Below are 19,998 nucleotides of genomic sequence, written 5' to 3' on the forward strand. Positions count from 1 at the left end.
AGAGGACAACACCCTTTCCAGGCTGAGAAATTCCTACTGGAAAGCAGAGCGGGAGTGGGCTGAAAAAGGGAGCCACGGAGTGCAGGACTGGTGGTTTTGAGCTGACACCCAATGGTGAGGAGCAAGACTGCAAGCAGTGCCCTGGCCACACTGCCTCGGAACAACCGTGGGGTGGGTGTTCGGTTTGCAAACTGCCCTTAAAAGAGAACAGATTTCAGTAGAGCACTAAAAAACCACCCCAAAGAGTGAAGGCGTGTTCAGCTGCAGCTTAGGCTGGTCTGGGACTGCCTGTCCCTTGCAGCTTCAGATGTGGCCATGGTGGATTTGTACTGATTATTTCATGTATCAGCAGGGCATTTAAATTCCTAGGCATGGACAAGGGTCCTGGGACTGCCCACTGGGGACGGGTGGTCACATAACACCCCCTCGAAGTGCAAAGCAGGGGCTCCTGCCCCAGAAAGCAAAGAGAGAACAAGTAACTGATTGCACAACAAATCAGGGGGAAAGGCTAAACCACTGAAATCATCAGCAGGGACAATGTTTGGGCACCCTGGTGTGGTGGAAGGTGTCCCTGCCCATGGCAGAGGGTTGGAATGGGTTGGTCTTCAAGGTCCCTCACCCAAACCATTCTGTGACTCTGTAAGTAATTCCAGCAGGAGCAGCTGGAATATGTGAGGCCAAGGAGGATTTTTACTTGCTTGGGAACATCAGCGTTCAAAGATGGTTTTCCAGATCATGGAACAAGCTGGGCTGAGGCTCAGGGGGACCCAAGCACAGATTAAACCCATCAGGTTACACTTTTGAGTCTGTCTGGGGCCTTCCATGGGATGCTCTTGGCAAACAGCTTGATCCCACAGCCCCCTGTGCTGTGCACAAACAGAGCAAGCAGAGGCTTTCAGCATTTGTGTGGCAGACGAGGGTGCTGAGAAAAGTGGGTGCTTTGGCGATTTTGGAGAATTGGACAAAATTCTCCCATGGCTTTGTGTCTCAGTTTCCCCTCTGAGCAGGAGTGTGAATTAGAACTTTCCCCCACTTTTCCTTTCTCTCCAGACCTCCTGCAAGTCAGAGATGGGACCAGTCTTTGAGCTGCACTGCTGGATTTCGCCTGCATTCCCAGGAAGCCATTCCCACCCCAGCCAGACAGGCAATTTCCAACCACATAGGTTGTTTCGTCACCAAAAAAACGCCCACTGTTATTTGACAACAGTGGAAGTTTAGCATTCACAGCCACTTTGACAGACCTGTTGTCTTGTTCATCCTAAAGCAAGCAGGTGTCACCATCCTGGGAGCTCTGTGTGCACTGGAAAGGGGGTCTGAGCACCCCGAGAGGGAGAGGAACACAACCTGCCCTACAAGCGAAAGTTATTTTGCATAGGTGTCTCCTATCTGTGGGCTGAGCCCTCATCTCCTCCAGCAGATGGGAAACACCTGCTCTTTCCCCTGTTTTTCCAAATTAGTTGGGGGTTATGGAGTTTTTGGGACGGAGAAGTGTTGGTCTTGCAGCAGATGGCGCTTCTGCCCAGGAAATAGGGCTGGGAATGACACCCTTGGTCCCACGAGCAGCGACTGGAGCAGCGCAGCGGCTCCCGAGCATCGACCATCAGAGAGGGCACGTGTGCCCTGCAAATACCCCGAATTCTGGCCTGCTGGCCTTGCTTCACCGCCTGCAGAAGGTCCTCTTCATCCTCGGGCGTCTTCCACCAATAAACACGTCATTCACCCCCACAAGCAAACTGAGCCCTGGGTTGCTCTTTACACGTATTTTATGGTGATTGTTTGCCAGGGAAAAAAAGCACTGAGGGAATGACACACCTTTAGGCATAGTAGTAGTAGTTTAGGAAGTAGTGTTTGCAGAATCTTAACCAAAATTAGTTTGGATTTAATTATTAATATTATCGTTATTATTACATGGGCAACGCAGCCAAATATTTCCATCTTCCTGAAAAACTCTCTCATGAAAACGTCACAATTTTTAATGTCCTTTTATTGGCCTTGACCAATAAAAACATAGGTCAAATCATCAAACAACAGCGAAATCTCCATGTATTTCTAGGCATGGACACACCCTGCACTGATTCCCGAGTGGAATAATGCACTGAGAACCCCTCAGATGGAAAGCTCGTTACTTGACTTACCCGACTGACAATAATTGCTCAGAGAGAGGGAAACACAAACAAACCAGTGCTCTCTCCTGGGTTTTTCCCATGATGATTTGGGCATAAGAAGGATGTTTCCTTTATGGGGGCAGAAGAAGGCAAACTGGGTCTGTTCACATGAATTCCCCGTGGGGCAGCTCCATTCCCATCTCATTACTCACATTTTTTTTCCCCTCATTTTTCCTGGAATAAATTGGTTAAATTTATTTAACAACAGTGCAGAAAGTTAATGTTTCTTATTCCTTCTCTTCTGCACGCGTGGGAAATCCTCATTTTACCTGCAGGTGCGTTTTTGTAGGGCTGGGTTTTGGGGGCTGCTCTGCACACAAAGGGCTGTCCCCTCTGGCTGTACAAGGCTGGGCAAAGCTCAGCCCATCCGTCACCAGCTCTGACACTTTCCATGTGTGTCAGCTGGAGGACAAACAAATTTCATGCTGAGATTCCCCCATTTCCATTCTGACCCCACTGGCCTTCATGGAGGCAACATTTCCCTGTAATATCTCGGCAATTATAGGGGGAGGTACAGGATGGCTGCTGAGGGGGTGAGGTTGACCCTCTGAGAGAAGAAATCCCTTTCAAATGAGAAAAAACCTGCCTCTGCCTTGGTATGGAAGGTGTTGAGCCAGAGGGACTGATAAGGGCAGAATAAAGGCTGAAAAATCAGAATGCCAGCATGAAGATCCGTGTGGGTTTGGGGGTATTTCAGCCTCCAGGAGATTTACCTCACCTGGGGCAGGGAAAAATGCTCTCTCTGTTGTTTATCAGCCTGTCCTGACAAATTCCAAGGGCTGTCCCGTAGATCCCAGTGAATGCAGGCTGGAAGGGCCCTCAGGAAGGCTCTGGGTGCAACCTCCTGCTCGCAGCAGGGGCCGTTCAGCATCAGCTCAGGGATTTACCCAGTTGTGGCTTGGACACCTGCAAGGATGGAGCTTGCACAACCCCTGTGGGCAAAGCCTTCCAGCAGTTCTCTTCCACACGCACCTCTGCTGAGGCAAAAGCATCCTCTGGCCTCTGCCAGTGCCCCAGCAGATGGGCTGAGTCCTCTTTGTGCTTACCACATTCCCATCTGCGCCTGAGAAGGATGACAAGGCACCAGCAGGGTTCCTCTAGGAAACCACTGCCACCCCAGGCTGGAGGAGGGCACATTCCTGGGGGAAACAGGAATTACTGCATCAGGAGCAGGGAACAGGGAAAGAGAGGAGTGCTCTGAGCCTTTTTATCATCTGTTGTATCGACTTTGCAATCAAAAGCAGCAGCTCTCCCCTCTGGCCCATGGTTAGAAAGCAAATTGTCACCAGCCAGGGAAGCAAGGGACAAAGTCTCAGCAGATGAAAGCTGGAGAAAGCTTCTGAGTCACTGTCAGAAATCTCCTCTGCAGCCAAAGCAAATCCAGCCCCGTGCTCTGCCCAAGCGAGTCCCGATGCCTGGATTTATGGACACAGTTCCCACTCCATTAATGAGCTCTGGAGAGCGTCTGCTGCCAGATTTGTTACAGATGGGGGGGAAAAAAAATATCATTCTGAGGAATCCCCCAGCTGGACATAAATATTTAGCATGTGATCAGCTGCTCAGTATTCCCCTGACCTGAATAAATCTCTGTTGTTTACCCTGCCTTCAAATAAAAGGTCCATAATCAGGATCACTCCACTCACTTAATCTTGGCGAGGGGCACAGTGGGGACAGCTGGTTTGGATCTCTGTGGAGCCCCCACATCCCTTCATCTCTGCCAGAGAAGCTGCTCCAGGCCGAAGCATCTCTGGGAGGCAAATTGAGCTCAGCCCAACAGGAGGACATTGGAGTAGTTCACGTGAAGGCTGGTGCTGCTCAGCAGCTGAAACAGAGCTTGCTCTTGGGTCCTCCAGGTTGGAGCAGGTGTTTTGTGAGCCTTTGGCAAACCCTGCCTTTTAGACCCCAAAACCAGCTACTTGGGCTCAAGTTAAACACCCTTCCAATCCAGTATTTCAGGACCAACAAAAGGTGCAGGTAAGTTATAGAATCATGGGATGGTTTGGGTTGGAAGTAACCTTAAAAACCGTCCAGTTCCACCCCTGCCACGGGCAGGGAGACCTTCCACTAGCCCAGGTTGCTCCAACCTAGTCTTGGACACTTCCAGGGCACTTGGACACTTCCACAGCTTCTCTGGGCAACCTGTGCCAGGGCCTCCCCACCCTCACAGCCAAGAATTCCTTCTCAATATCCCATCCAACCCTGCCCTCTGGCAGTGGGAAGCCATTCCCTGTGTCCTGTCCCTCCATCCCTTGTCTCAAGTCCCTCTCCAGCTCTCCTGGAACCCCTTTGGGCACGGGAGGTTTGTATCTTTGGCTTTCCTGAGCCCACGAATTGACATTTTTGATATTCCTTAATGACATGAAGGGGAATATCCACTTCAACGTGTTTGCAGCTTCCCCCCTGGTTATGGAGTTAAATGACCTTTAGTTTGTGCATTGTGGAAACGACCACATTTACTCTCACATTCACACCACTGTCCTACTTCTCTTTGTAAGCCTAAAACGTCTTTGCCTGCCCAGTGGTGCCTTTTCCAGCTCCCCCAGCCGGTGGGTGCTTGTGCATTGGAGTCATGCAAAGCCCATTTCCATTCCCTTTGGCCAAGGCACCGCAGACAAAGCAGGGAATTGTACCCAGGAATGTTTGCATGCCAGGAGCAGACTGCAGGAAGTGAAGGAATTGAGGCTGAAAAGCCCTGGCACAGACCATGGGAGATGTACATTGAAATCCATGTTCTGCCACCGGCTTGCTGGGCAACCTGGAGCAAACAAAGCAGAACAGCAGCTCCTTGGGGCTCTGGGCACCCACATCCCCCTCAGGGTCAGTGGGAGAGGGAGGTTTGCTGCTTTGGAGGGGCCATACCACCCTCATGGCATGAAAGCTGAGCAAAGCCCACCAAAAAGGGAGCACCAAGAGGTTACAGGGGCAGTGGAAAGGACTGTCCAGCCCTGCCACAGCTGCCATGGGAGTGGGGGAGTCCCCATCCCTGGAAGGGTTTAACAGCCCTGTAGGTGTGGCACTTGGGGACAGTGGCTCATTGTGGCCTTGGCAGTGCTGGGGATGGTTGGACTGGATGGTCTTACAGGGCTTTCCCAACCTAAATCATTCTATAAGTCACCTCAACTGAGTTCAGCCATCAGGGGGGCAAACATAACTAGGACATTTTAAAAACTGTGGAGAGATTTAAGAAATATTTAATAAAAATATACGCTTTTTTTTTCTTTTGGTCATTGATGATAAGGGTGAGAAGAAAATGGAATTTTTTTGCTGTTGTTTTTGGTGACATTTGACTCTAAAGGTATATATTTAATGGGTAAAAACTACCAAGAAGAGGTTATTCACACTTCTACATTCAGTGAAGGCAGAGAAAAGTGTCAATCACCAGCAGGTGAACCAGAGCTCCTTACTGACCACAGAGTTTGACCACTTGTAGCTTTGTAAAGTACTTTAAGTCAGATGGGGAGACTTGACTCCACCTCTGCTCCTACCTGAGTGCTTGGAGAAGTCACCATGGCCTTTCTCTAGCCACAGTGACTGGAGAAATACTTTTCAGAGCTGGGTCTTCATGTATTTCTCGTGCTTCCAGTGCCTCCCCTGCCTGGGCCATTCCCCTGTCCCACAGGAGTATTAAAAGGAGCAAAGCATATTCCAGCATGTGCTGAGATGGGGAGACCTAATTAAACACTGAGGCAACCACAGGTTAGCTTTTATATAACTTTATTATGCTTTACCACGAAGAATCCCCTCTGCTTAGCTCCACATCCTGGATTTTCCCCTCCTCTTCAGCCTTTACATCCAGCTCTTGCTTTTGGCATCCGCTCTGGGCTTTTTTTCCGCTCTTTGATCGTCCCTTTTCCACGTGGAGGACGGAGCTGCCCGAGCAGTTTGGGTGGGCAGGATCCCCTGTTTTGTGCTGCTGCGGGTCCTGCACACAGGGGCTGTCAGTCTCTTTGGGGGGGCTCGGAGGAGCACTGGAAACAGGCTCTGTCCCCAGAGCAGGGAGCACAAAGGCTGCTGGCCACGGCCCAGCCCTGCCTCAGAGTCCCCTTTCTGCTGGCATTAATGGGAGACTCCCTCAGACTGTCAGTGACCAGTGTTGGACCCCCTCAGATTGTCAGTGACCACTGTTAGACCCCACTCAGATCACCAGTAACCAGTGTTAGACCCCCTCAGATTGTCAATGAGCAGTGTTAGACCCCACTCAGACCAACAATAACCAGTGTTCAAGCCAAGGACTGGATCTCAAGGTCCCTGCTGGCCCAACCATGATTTGAATTTAATAGGAAATAAATCTTGCAAACATCAACCTCGCAATAAATCTGACACAGTTCCCTCCCTCCCTTCTCCTGGGAATATTTAAACCTAGAGGGACAACCAGTGAAACTGCTTTTATCTCTGCCCACCAGTTCCCAGCTGGCTATTATGGCCCTTAATCTGAATTAATCAGCTCTAGCTCATCCTTTCAGCTGGGACTTGCAGCCCTGCCCTCCTGCCCCACGGTGATATCATCTCCTGCCAGCTGGGCAGCCCAGGGCAAAGGAGCTCCCACATCTCCAGGGGATGGAGCATGGGGATGTTTACAAAGGCATAAAAGGGATAGGACAAGGGGGAATGGCTTCCCACTGCCAGAGGGCAGGGTTGGATGGGATATTGGGAAGGAATCCTTGGCTGTGAGGGTGGAGCAGCCCTGGCACAGGTTGCCCAGAGAAGCTGTGGCTGCCCCTGGATCCCTGGAAGTGTTCAAGGCCAGGCTTGAGAAACCTGGGCTAGTGGAAGGTGTCCCTGCCCATGGCAGGGGGTGGCACTGGATGGGTTTTAAGGTCCTTTCCCAACCCAAGCCATTCTTGGATTCCATGGCTCACTCTTTAGTGGGGTCCCTTTTCCCTACTGACTGTGGAGGAGGCCCCAGTTTTTGTCTTTGAGGGGTACAGTGGACTTTCTGAGGGGTGAAAGCTTTCATGGGAAAGGATGAAAAAGGCCATTTTCCCCTTGTTTACTACAAGCAGTTCCACTTGCTTCCCGCAGCAGCCCTGTCTGCCAGGTTACTTATAATTCTTCTGGGTTTTGTGTCATGGACAAATCTTATCAGGCCCTGAAGATCTTGCTGCCTACACCACCCGTGTGATTTGTTCACAAAGAGCTTTTTCTTCTTCCCCCTGGCTCCCATCCATAACACAAACATGCCCAAAATAACCCAGCTGCTGAGACAGGCAGCAGGAAAACCACAGGGCTGGGGGAGGAAGGGATGGTTTGGGTACCACTGGAAGTGATCGACAGTTGCTGCTTCGGAGTGCAAATTAAAAAATCATTTATTTTGCTCCTCAAAGCTTAAACACCTAAAGCTGAACCTACTGCACATGCTTTGCAGGTGATCACTACTTCCTTCTACATCTTTTGCCATGCAGAGCTCCCACAGCAGGTCTGGGCATTACTGGGAACACAGCCAGGAGGTGCTTCCCTTGTGGGCCGAGGGAAGCCCTCTCGGGATGTGAAGCACGTGGTGGTGACGGGCAGTTTCGTGCTCTGTGTCCTTCTGCCACAACAAGGGAGAGCAAGAAACAGCCAAGGCAAGCAGTTTTTCAGTTTCTCTTTCCATCAAACCAAAACACAAGTCAGATTTTCCCCATCCTTAGCAGAGTTTGAATTATCCAAACACCTCCCCTACACTGACTTGGCCATGATTCCAGGTAACAGTTACAGATATCAGTCCCTGCAGACAAACAGCAGTGCCTTGAACTTTCTACTTGCTCACAGGGAGGATTTAGGTATCCCAGACAAAGGCTGGGACACCTCAAGGACGGTGTTCCCAAAGCTCCTGTGATGCTCCATCAACAATATATTTCTGGAATGCCATAGGCACAAATGAAATCCCCGCAGCAAAAAGCAGCTGGGAGCCAAGGTGAATATTTATTTCTAAATAAAAGCAAGTTGAATTCCTTCCCTCCCCCTCCCCTGCACACCCACAGCCCCCACAAAACACAAGCACAATTCAGGGGTACAATAAATAGCAGGACCAAGAGCGAGGCAAACATTGCAGTGTCTGTGCCGCAACTTCCAGCACCGTGTCCCACCAACTGCAGCACATCACACGTGGCAAAAGCACGTGGGAAAGCTGACAGGGACATCTGCCACCCTTTGGAGTGTGCTCACTCCTCCAGGAATAAGGGGGAAAGTACAGCAAGACACTCCCAGGAGGCATTAGGAAAATCAGGGAAGACTGTGGAGAGAGAAGTTGAAAATGCAACTGGAAAACTCTTCCTTTTTACTTTCAAGGCTATTGCTCTGTCCAAATATATTACTGTGCTCAAGAGCACAAAGAACCACCAGCAGCCAAGCAAGATCATCTGTGTTCCCAGCCCTGTTCCACATTCCTCGGGCTTACCTTTGGCATGAGGACCATCCCTTTTTTCTAAGGGATTGCCCACAACGCTCAACCTCCTCAGCAGATCAGGCTTTGCTCAGTGCCTGCTCTGGGCAGGCTCATCCTCTTGGAATCTCCATTCCCATTAAAGACTCAAATGTGGATGCAATTTGATTGCAAATAAAATTGTCTTTTACCAGCAAGAATTTCCTTTTCTCTCCTCGTGGGAATAACCTATACCAGCGTGGAATCTCCTTCGAGGAAATCCTCGAGGAAGTAGCCTCAAGTTGTGCCAGGGGAGGTTTAGATCAGATATTAGGGGAAAAAAAATGTCATGGAAAGAGTTTTGAAGCATTGTGAGGGGTCCCCAGGGAAGTGGTGGAGTCAAAAAGCATGTGGGTGTGACCCTGAGGACTTGGTTTAGTGGTGAACACAGAGGGATTCAGGCAGAGCCAGCGGGTTTGGGACAGGCAAAGAGGAATAGCTGGACCAGTGGACACAGACATCTCCTCTGCTTCAGGAAGAATTGGGGTGAGGAAAGGAAGGTGCAGAGAGCACAGCAGCCAGCCAGCAGCCTGCTGTGGAGGGGTGCACCCCACAGTGTCCAAGGTACGGGAGTTTTTAAGAGCCCTCACTCTACATCTGGCAGCAATTCAACCTCTAACTGAACAACGTGAGCATTTACGTGGAGCCACCAGAAATTACCAGTTCCAGGCACGGACTAAAGACACCAACACCAAAAACTATGGTTATCCTACCAAATCAAACGTGCTCAGGGTCATTTCTAGACCTGAGGGCAGCTTGGAGCAATGCAGGCCTGTGTAATCAAACATCCTCCAAGTGAGCTGCACATTCAGGCTCCCAGGGACCCCAGTCTGTTAAATGTGGAGTTTATTTTAATGTTTGCTACATACTCCACAGCCAAAATGAGACAGTTCTGTGGCTACCATGCTTCAGGTCTTCATGCTTAATTCCTATACCTTAATATTCCTCCTCCTTTTCCTCTCTGAAGGAACTCTTGGCTGCAGGATTCACTTGTCCACTCAGTGACAGAGACACAGCAGTCCAACCACAAAACATGTATGACAAGAGAGAGCACTCTGTGCTTTGGGGGCACAGACCCTCACACAGCCTGTGCAGAGTCAGAGCTGGAACTATTTGGGATTTAGTGGAGTGATTTTCTTGGGATTATCAACTTTGAACTCCCAATCCCAGCTCTCTGTTCATGGATGTTAATGAGCATTTAGGTCCCCACTGGGGTTTGGCACAGGGTTCTGTAGTAAATGCACAAATACCTGACAGCTTTTAGCCAAAGGATTGGATCCTGGAGCTGCAGCTGTTACAGCAACAGTTCTGGGCATCAGAGAGCAGCAAACACACGTCCTTCCAGGACAGCAAACCTCTGCTGCAAGCACAGCAGAAGACTTTCATCTACAGCCAGGAAAACCTAAGCAAAGGTCAAATTCAGCAGTCCCAGGGGCTGCAGTGGCAAGGTCTGTGATGCAGCTTCACACAGCCCAGGACCATTCCATCCTCTCACCTGGATCAGCATCAAATCCATCGGCACCATCGCGAGGCCGGGAAAAACAAACCCGAGGCCACTCAGGGGCTGGTGGAGCACCTGCTCTGCAGTGGCTGGTGTTCCCACGTGCTGGGTGGCTCCAGGGGAGGCTCTGGGTGCAGGGGAGCCCTGTGGTCACCTGTCCCTGCGCTGCAGGATGGTCACACAGCCGTGGTAGCTGGTGCAGCGCTGCAGCGGCGGCTGCGGCTCCACCAGCCCCGTCACCGGGTCGAACGTGAACGCCTTGTCCGTGCCCTCCCCGCTCTCGTCCCGGCCACCCAGGATGTAGATCTTCCCTCCACACACTGTCAGGCCACAGCTCTCCTGGAAAGCACAAGGAAAGCTGAGAATCAGGCCTCCAGCTTCAGACAGCTGAGCAGGGCGTTGAGTCGCTGCCACGGGCCCAACTCTGACCTGCCTGGCAGGAAGCATAACAGATGTTTGGCTCTTGAGGTGCTGCAATCTCACTGTTTCTGTAAGAGTTTAGGCACTGGAAATGCCTCAAGCCAGTGATGGGGCTGTTGCTGTCTCTGGCAGTCCCTCAGGAACACCAAGGGCACAGCGATCCAGGCCGTGCCTCCCTGGGAAAGCCACTTGTAAAGGTGCTTTCTTGGCATTTTAATTCAGATCACAAGCTGTGTCCCACCGTTCCTCTTCCCTGTGCCACAGCTCACACTGCAGCACGGCTGTGAGTGCAAAACTGTGATGGCAATAAAGCAAGATATCCCACAGGCCAGAGCAGAGCAGTATAACCCTCCCACTGAAGCAGATAATGTGCAGAACGGTCCTCAGCACCAATGGTTTCTCCCTGGAGATCCACTCCTCTGGCATTAACAGATGGTGCAGACCCAGCTTCCCAAGAAAACTTGGGTTTGCTGCAGGAGAGATCCCCCAAGCAGTGTGGACAGTGATGGTAAGGACACAGGTCACATCCACGTGCTCAGAGCCAAACCCACAATGTGTTTTCCTTGCCTTCAACCCCAGCAAAGCACAGATGGCCACGATTCGAGAGAGAGAGAGAGAAGACCCAGAGCTTCTTTCCTGAAGCTCTTCCTTACCAGAGGTCCAGGGAGGGCGGCCACTTCTCTCCAGCTGTCCTTCCTGGGATCGTAGCTGAAGATTTTGCTGAGGAGTCCACCCACAACATAAATGATGTTGTCCAGGCAGACAGCGCTGATGCACCTCTGATAAAATGGGGTGGGAGACAAGAGCGTCCACTTGTCATCCTCTGGATTGTAACACTGGACCTGGGAGGAGAAACACGGCTGTGGGAACACGAATTCCCCACATCTCCCTGCTTGGGGGGAGCTGCTCTTCCCTAGAAATAAAAGTGCATGGGGACAGAAACACGGGTGGGAGCTCCAACCCCCAGAGGGGTGAGCAAAGGCATGAGGGGTTCTGGCACTCGTCTTGCACTCAAGTGTCCCAGACAAACTACAAGCCCCAGGGTGGCTGTGCTTGACCCAGACAGCATTTGGAGATGGAGTTAAGATGCACTGACAGCTCTTCCTGCTGCTCAGGAGACCAGAAGCATCGTGTCTGCCTTGCAGATGCACGGCCAGGCATGAGGAGCGTGTTGCTGCTGATCTGGTGTGGAAGGTTTGTTCCAGTGATGTCTCAGGGCTGACCAGGCTCTAACAGAAAGCCCATCTACTACACTGTCACCTCCTGACACCTTCCCTCTCTGGTCCCCAAGTCTCACTGGCTTCTTATCTCAGTGCATGACTTCTCACCTTATTATAAACAGAGCATCCTTGCCCCATTTCCCTCCAGGTTCCCTGTCAAACCTCGTTTTTCAAGTGTCTGTCCATCCTCGATGGCCCAGCAATACCTTGTCAGTGTTGGAGGTGTCGTCCACAGCCCCTCCCAGCACGTAGAGCCTGTTGAGGCAGGAGACCACGGCGGCCGAGCTCACGGCCTGGGGCAGCGGCGCCAGGGTGGACCAGCTGTTGGAGAAGGTGTCGTAGCACTCCACGCTGGAGAGGCGGTAGAAGCCATCAAAGCCCCCCACGGCGTAGATCTGCCACAAAAGGAGCACAGCGAGGGGATTAGAAACTTTCACCCAAAGGTGATTAACACAGCTGCCTGCAGAGGTCTGGCACCATCCCCATGGTGGATCTTAATGATACAACCTCATTTGGGGCTATTTCTGAAACAATGACATCTTGGTTATGTCCCAGTTGTCCTCCCATCAAAACCATCTCTAAATGAGTCGCAGAATGCCAGAAGGGCTTGGGTTCAAAGGGATAATAAAGACCATCCAGTCCCCCCTGCCACATGCAGGGACACCTTCCACTAGCCCAGGTTGCTCCAACCTGGCCTTGGATAATCCCAGAGATGGGGCAGCCACAGCTTCTCTGGGCAGCCTGTGCCAGGGCCTCCCCACCCTCATGATGACCTTGCATACAAACATTGACTGTTCCTCATTGTCCAGGGCAGCAGGAGAAGTGGGGCCAGCGCTCCACGTGGCTCCTTCCAAAATGCAGGCAGTGGCTCACCTTGCCCTGGAGCGTTGCCATCTTGTGCCTCCACCGGCCCTTCTGCAGACAGGCCACCTTGATCCAGACGTTCAGCTGGGAGCTCAGCACCCAAACATCACTGCTGCTGATGTGTCCTCCTGGAAAACAGAGGGATGGAGGGCTGGTGTGGTCCCAAGGACAGCCCCCTCAGCATCACTGCACCACTGGACTGCACAGCTCCTCCAAGCAATGGAGCAGCTTCGGCCAGAACATGGTTATGGGGTTGTGGTCAGGTAAACTCAGCTTCCCAAGGGAGATCCTGCCTGGAATTCAAGGCCCTGTTACACTGTTTCATCCCTCTTATAGCACTCATCTGACAGTCACTGTATTTCAACTGAGGGATGGGCAGGGACTTCGATGTTTTAAGAAACCCCTTCTGACAGCACCCACCAAAAGCAGCTCATGCTGCAGCTGGACACTCTTGACAGATGCCCATCAGAAGGGAGAGGGTTTTTAACACTGCCATCCTCCCCCTCAAAGGTGAAACTATTCCTTGGGACAGAAAAATCCAAACCACCTATGTTCAACCTTCACTGAGGAGTGATTTTGCTCCAAAGCTGGGATACACGTGAAGGATTCCTGGTGAACAGACCTAAGGAGTGACTGTCCAAGCAGAGTTTGTGCTGTTCTTTGTCCCCAGGAAGGGACCACCTGCTCCAGGCTCTCTCACCTGAGATGTACACGTCGTTCTTCAGCGTGCAGGCAGCAAACTCTGACTTGGTGTATCCGGGCACGCTGGAGAGGGCTGTCCACTGCCTGCTCTTGGGGTGGTACAGGTCTGTGAAGGGCAGCTTCAGGAGGCCCTTCTTATCACAGCCCCCGATGACAACGATGACCTCTGCCAGCTCCATGAACCTGCACCAGGAAGGGCACGGGTGAGTCCCGGGCCAGGCCACTCCTTTCCAACATCCCTCCCATCCTATTCAGGACATCCTAGGTAAGGCAGAGTCCTCTCCTGCTTCAGCTACTGATTTTCTGGGCAAATCATTTCACCCCCTGCACCATCAGGTCAAAGGCACCTCCCAGCTCGGGTGGGAAAAGCTCCAAAGTGCACAGGGAAAGGAAACGGGAATGACCTCTACAAGCCCATAGTGACATTGGTTCCTGCCACTCACCCTCCCCCTTCCAGCACAGTCAAACCCAATAATCCTCAGGAGTGTGGAAAGCCACTCCTGGCAGCCTGCCTGGGGTGAGCTTTCTGCCTGGAGAGAGAAGTGCTTCCAGGAAACCTCTCTCCCTTTCCAGCCCTAATAGCAGCGAGCAGACGAGACAGACGGCAGGGGAAGGCAAATCCTGCCAAGTAGGAGGTGGTGAGAAAAGAACCTCTCTGCGAGAAGGGAGGGGACAGGAAGGAGGAGGATGAAAGAGGATTTGAAAGGCTTGGTCCAATCCTCAGCTCCTCCATGCTTTGTGCAGGCTGAGACAATTCCCTACAGACCAAAGCTGCCTGGACCAGCATCTCTTTACCTTCTGGTTGTTCATCAGTAAATCAATGGAAAGAAAAAACATAATAATTTGGGCATGCCTAGGTGGGGACCAGGGCACTAACTGCTTTTTTCCCCCCTGGATACCAATTCCTGACCCTGCAGCCATGCCTTTGAGTGCTCTACCCTTTGGGGGAAGCAGATGGAAATAAAGAGGTAAAACACCCCTTCCTGCCCTTAGTCTGGATACCTCCCTGGATGGGATCATTGGACATCTGTGTGGATGGGATCATTGGACACCTGCGTGGATGGGATCATTGGACACTGCTGTGATTAGAGCACAATGAAAACAAGAAGCATTAAATTCCACAGGAATCCTTTAAGGCAGGCAAACAACTCCAACGCTTCATTTCAGGAGCAAGGAGGCCAAAAGTGAGGCAACAGGTGGGGGGAAAAGGAAAAAAAAAAAAGAAAAAACCAACCCAAGAACCACAAAGTACAAGAACCATCAATCTATGAGATCCATCAGCTCGGTCCATGCTGGTCATGGACACTGGGGCTGTTTTACCTCCGGGGCCTGGAGCGCAGGGAGCTGACCTCGTTCCCCAGGATGTAGCACTTGCGGGCCTCGTGCAGGAGGGGGATGCACTCCTTGGAGTCCTGGATGAGCCCATCCATCTCCACCTTCTCCAGGAAGTAGGTGGGGCTGAGCAGGGGCAGGCGCACGTGCTCCAGGAGCTCCCTCAGGGCCCCCTTCCTGGCGGGCACGTCGTGCCGCACCCAGCGCATCACGGCCTCGAACACCACCTCCTCCTTGGGCACCACCAGCTGCTCGTCACACAGGTACCCAACCAGCTCCTTCGCCCCCATCTCCAGGAACTCCTCGTGGCACGACACCTCCACGAAACACTCCAGCATGAACCTCCTGCTCTTCTCCGTCAGGGACGCGATGGAGAAGGAGTCGGCAAACTTCATGATGCCCAGGCAGTTGCACGGGTGCAGCTGGCCCTCCAGGAAGGTGACACAGGCATCCCTGAGCTTGGAGATCTGCAGCAGGTCAGACAGCTCCAGGATGCTCTCGACGTTGTCCTCCTGGATGATGATGTTCCCCCCGTACATATAATCCAGAAGGAGGGACATGGTGGAGGCAGAGATCTTCTGGATGTTAATGATGTCCTGGTGGCCTTCCTTGAGGTCGCCGCCAAACATGGCCCTGAAGTAGGTGCTGTTGGCTGACAGGGTGGCCCGGTGGCAGGGGAATTCCTGCCCATCGATCAGCAGCACCACGTCGGTGAAGGTGCCGCTGTGCCGGTAGGAGTTGAGGGTCTGCAGGATTTGCTCGGCGTGGCAGGACCCGCTGCACAGCTTCGTGGGCAGCTTGTCCTTGCCTGGCTCCCGGGGCACGTTTTCCAGGCTGCCTGTCCCGAAACTGGATTCTTCCTTCATCGCTCGGTGCATCCTGCTTGGGAAGCAGGGCAGGGACAGGAGATCAGCACACTGTTCAAACATCTGCCTGCAACACTCAACAACATCGTGGTTCAGCACCTTCCTTACAGAATCCAGCCAAAATCTAGTCAGAGCCTGCCCCCTCACCCACACACAACTCCTCCTCAGTAATCAACACTTCCTCCAAACCACAGCACAGCAATGGGCACTGGGATATTCCCAATCCAGCCCCATCCTTGTAGGCAAACTGCTGCTTTTGCAAGTTCCTTCTAAGGCTGTTGCCTTGCCCAGCCTGTGCTACCACCTTTCTTTCGGATGTCTCCCAGCTCTCACTGATTTCCCCATCCTCTCAGGTGCTCCACAGCACATCCCAGCTGGGAGCAACGCTGGATTTCGACTTTTCAGACCCATCCTGTTTCCCCAGATTGCAGGCAAAAATCCAGAGGTAAGGCTGTGACTCTGAGATTTGCCAAAGGTTAGCTATGACAAGACCTGCCTAAAACCTGTGGAGATGCTACACCTGATGTCCCTTTCTGCTCCAAATGATTTTTAATATTTCCTAAAGGACTTCATGAAGTGACTGCAATGAAGCACAGCAGGCTGCTCTCATTCAAGCTCCAACAGTTCACAGCTCACACCGATGGCACAAGCAGCAGGAAGGACCCAGCCCTGAGCCAGAGTGGAGCTCCTGCTCACAGCTTCTCCCCCAGCCAGGCTTTTCTGAGGCTCTGTGACAGCAAAGAGCCCGTTTAGAGGGGGCTCAGTCTCTGCTCTTAGTCGTTCCTCCCCTGAGTCAGGCTCTGGAGGATCACACCACAAGCCTCTGGCAGGACCACAAGTGCCCCCTGGGGTGACAAGTTGCCAGAAAATCGGTGGCTTTGTGGTGTCCACACCCTCCCTGCAGGAGGGCAGGGAGAACACCCCTGGAGGGGGATTACCTTGAATTTGAGTCAAACCCCCTGTCTTAGCCCTTAGTCCTTGCTCTGCTCCTACACCTGCATCTCCTGGGCAGCCACGGCTGACCAGGGACCCCGAAGTGCTCAGGTCCCCTCATCCAGAGGGCACCTCCCGGCTGCACTTGCACCGTGGGACGACCAAACCTAGCCCTGAGGATCTTCACCCCACTACCTCGAGAAAGCATCACTGTATCCCTTCAGAACCCCCCAAAAGTGGGAAAACACCTTTGCCGGTGCCCCCAGGTTGCTGCAGGGACCTGAAGAGCAGTGAAGCAGCACGACGAGCCCCACCTAAACATCTCAGAACCCTCCCCCCCCGGGACCGAGTGAAGGCTCCAAACACCCCGACGGGTGCTCGGGACCGCAATTTAATCAGTTCAAAGGGATTTAAAGAAGTTCCACCAAAGGCGGCTCCCCGGAGGTGCCTTTGCAAAGAGCTCGGCGCACTCCGCGTTCTGCTGACACGCGGTCCCAGCCGAGAAACAAAACCCGACGTATATCCCCGCTTTTCTCCCTGATCCACGCACATTTCCAAGCCATCGGGAGCATGGACGGGGAAGGGACAGCTCAGGCTGAGCTCCTTACGGAGAGACTCCGTTCTCCCCTCGCAGTTAATCCAAATGCCCTTCCCCAATCCACATCCTCCCTGTCTACCCACGACACAAATGCTGCCAACTCCAAAGAAAGTGAGTGTGTTTGCCCCGCTGCCCTCCCTCCCCTGGGTCACATTCTGCCCTGGGTCACCCTCTCCATCCAATTCCCACGCAGCAGCAAACGCTGCTTTGGGGAGTCTTTTAGCAAGCCAAAAAAGCGCCCAGCGTTAAAGAGTCCAACGTTACCTGACACAAGTTGTGCTCTCCAGGCGGGACCCGGTGCAGACTCAACTTCCCTCCCGGAGATCTCCCATCCACGTTGGAGCCCTGCAGGGAGACGGGTCCCCTCGGCAGAGCTCAGCCCCTCTGCAGAAACGCTGGGATGGGGGAAAGCACAAAAGCATCCCCTTTATCCTCCCTGGCGGAGAGGTGGGGGAGAAATCCGCTTTTGTTCCTCCTGAATGACATGCCAGGGAGCTACAGGGCATGAGCCGTGCAGCTGTCAGCGACAGCCAGGGAGGAGCCGGGACGCGGGGAAAAGCCAGCCCAGCTCAGGGAAAATACGGCACACAGGGCAGCTTAGGAGGGCCGAGCCATCTGGAGAGCAAATTGAGGGTCCAGGTGGAACGATTCATTTCATGGAGATTCTGTCTTGCTGGAAACGCCACTGGAGCCCATAAATAAAATACGGCTGAAAGGAGGAGCAGAAAGACTCGTGGAGCAGGACCGGGCTGGGTCAGGGAGGAGCTGCATCCCCCTCATTAACGGGGCATAATTAGGTAATTATGGCCCCGAGGATGGCGAGGACAGAAGGGGAGCTTTGCCCCGTGTGGCTTTCACACCCTCCCCTCTAACTCGATCCCAGTTGGGTGGATTTTTAAATGCTCATGGCAGAGATCACAAAGCAGCCCCGGGAAGAGCTCCACAGAGTCCCCCTTGTGCCGAAGATTGTCACACCCCTAAGGTGGCACAGCCCAGCCTTCCCTCTCCTGCTCAGCATCGCTTTGAACAACCTGTATTATTCTACACTAGACAAAAGAGAAATATTAATAAACCCATCCCCTGCGTGTTGTCATCGCAGTGAAACTGCCTTTCCGTGTTTCCCGGCTGGATCCTTCCTGCCCCTCTCCCACCGCTGGGATGCAGGGCACAAGCTGGCATCGTGCTTGCTCCCAGCATTTGCATACGAATCCCTGGCAACCGGGAAGGGACTGTGGTTTCCCAGCCAGCACAGAGGGCTCTGAGGGTTGTGGGGTTTGCTCTCAGGATCTCCCACCCTGATGGAGTTGGCCCTACCAGGCTGGATGGAGCACGTGGAAGGAAGCTGGAGATGACCAGGAGCAGGTCACTGGGACAAAGGGAAAAGCCCTCTAAGATCATGGAGTCCACCTGGTCATGGAGAGAGTCGGGACACCCTCCTTTCCCCCTCAGCCATTCAGCAGATAGGGAGTCACCAACCTCCAGGAGAAGAGACAAAGCGTGAGAGACAAGAAAAGGAAGAAGGGCAGAGACATAACTAGAACAGAAATGGGATCCAGAAAGAAGAGAGGAAAAAAATCAAGAGGCTCAAGAGGGAAAAAAACACCCCATCTTGGCTTCCTATTTCACATATGGTCAATACTCACATGGAACAGGAAGAGGTTGTTGCACCAAGAGTCCAGGAGAAGAGGCACCAGCCTTCAGCCTCGTGCTGCTGCTGCTCCCAACCATGGCTGGGCTTTTCCTGCTCCCACTGGACTTCCACAGCTCCCAACTACCCCAGCACGTGAAGGCTATGGAGATCCTTCCTGTGGCAGCTGGGTAAGCTCTGGCCACGGCCACATCAGCACTCCCTCCCAGACCCCAGGCCTGGCAAATTTGAAGGACTGGAAAGGTTCCCAGACACCACAAGAACCACCCCGGCTGAACCACTAAGCTCCTATTTATGAGGGCAGTTTTAGAGAGGGAGGAAAAAAAAAAAAAAGAGTTAAATAGTACAATGTTGGCTGTCCCAAGGCCTTTGGGCTTTGGGCCAGCAACCAGCCCTCAGCTCCTTTATTTGAGTGGCACACACACAAATGAGACAGGACTCTCATTTCTTCCCTTTCTACTTTCCCCTGTCTTTCCCTAGGGTACAGCAGGGACAGCCCCCAGTCAGGGATTATTCAACACTGTGGATATCAGGAGCTCTACCCCTTTCCCTAGGGCAGTTTTTACATGGAACACTCAATTATATCCCCAAAGCCACTTAAATTCATGGCACAGGACTGACTACCCACCACCAACCAGGGAGACAGGGCTGTGTTTACTTTAATCCCTTTCACTATCACTTAAGTGCAGCCATTCAGGGGCTGGAGAAAACAACAGACTGAACAAAGAACAAGATTTCTCCTCACCCAAGGCACCCCCTGGGAGAAGATCCTGGGGTAAAAACCCCCCAAAGCAGAGCAAGCACCAAGCAAGGCTTCCCCTTTACATCACGCATTTAGCAAAGAACTGCTCGAGGACTTCCCAAGCTGAGTCTTGCACCTGGGACTCCTGTGTTTAATAAGTGCCATTTATCCCTCTTTGAACTTGCTTATGGGTTTTGGCCTCCAAGGCACCCTGGGGCAATGACTTGCATAATGGGTGTTAAAAATAAACTGCTGTCTGATCACTTCTGTGGGTGCATCATCGTCCCCCTGGGGCTAGGAAAAAAATGATTCCACAGTTACTGCTCCAGCCTCGGGTTTGCACAGTCACCTCCTCTCCACACCACTGCTCCTCAGCTTCTGTCTTCCCAAACCTGGAGGGAGGGAGCCAGAGAATCACAGCAGACTTTGGGTTGGAAGGGACGTTAAAGATCATCTTGTTCCATCCCCTGGCACGGGCAGGGACACCTCCCACTATCCCAGGTTGCTCCAACCTGGCCTTGGACACCTCCAGGGATGGAGCAGCCACAGCTTCTCTGGGCAACCTGTGCCAGGGCCTCCCCACCCTCACAGGGAGGAATTCCTT

At 52.6% G+C, this 19,998-nt stretch overlaps 1 protein-coding gene across 5 annotated transcripts; it reads right to left on the reverse strand.

Annotated features, from left to right (window-relative positions):
• Positions 1–5,903: 5,903 nt before the first annotated feature.
• On the reverse strand, positions 5,904–19,243 carry KLHL35 (kelch like family member 35). Of its 5 annotated transcripts, XR_007631029.1 has the most exons (9): positions 18,648–19,243; positions 17,269–18,480; positions 14,596–15,486; positions 13,274–13,458; positions 12,583–12,701; positions 11,916–12,104; positions 11,143–11,331; positions 10,064–10,408; positions 5,904–8,379 (listed from the first exon to the last, which is right to left on the reverse strand). XR_007631029.1 is itself a non-coding variant. In XM_050333474.1 (8 exons), the coding sequence occupies exons 3-8, from the start codon at positions 15,483–15,485 to the stop codon at positions 10,220–10,222; spliced, it is 1,761 nt and encodes a 586-aa protein (XP_050189431.1). In that variant the 5' UTR covers position 15,486; positions 17,269–17,388; positions 18,648–19,243; the 3' UTR covers positions 5,904–10,219. The 5 variants fall into 5 exon arrangements, 4 of the variants coding, with proteins under 4 accessions (XP_050189431.1, XP_050189430.1, XP_050189429.1 ...); XM_050333474.1 differs by having other exon boundaries at positions 5,904–10,408; positions 17,269–17,388; XM_050333473.1 differs by having other exon boundaries at positions 5,904–10,408; positions 17,269–17,399.
• Positions 19,244–19,998: the final 755 nt, after the last annotated feature.

The sequence above is a fragment of the Myiozetetes cayanensis genome, unplaced genomic scaffold (genome assembly GCF_022539395.1).
Source record: "Myiozetetes cayanensis isolate MyiCay16 unplaced genomic scaffold, myiCay2020 scf5-8, whole genome shotgun sequence".
NCBI classification, from domain to species: domain Eukaryota; kingdom Metazoa; phylum Chordata; class Aves; order Passeriformes; family Tyrannidae; genus Myiozetetes; species Myiozetetes cayanensis.

Coding starts and splice junctions, on each gene's coding strand:
- KLHL35 (XM_050333474.1), bottom strand. CDS start 15,485: ATGCACCGAGCGATGAAGGAAGAATCCAGTTTCGGGACAGGCAGCCTG. Junction 11,332..11,915: donor ACACCTCCAACACTGACAAG/GTATTGCTGGGC, acceptor TTCTCCTCCCAG/GTCCAGTGTTACAATCCAGA. Junction 10,409..11,142: donor CCGCCCTCCCTGGACCTCTG/GTAAGGAAGAGC, acceptor TGTGCTTTCCAG/GAGAGCTGTGGCCTGACAGT.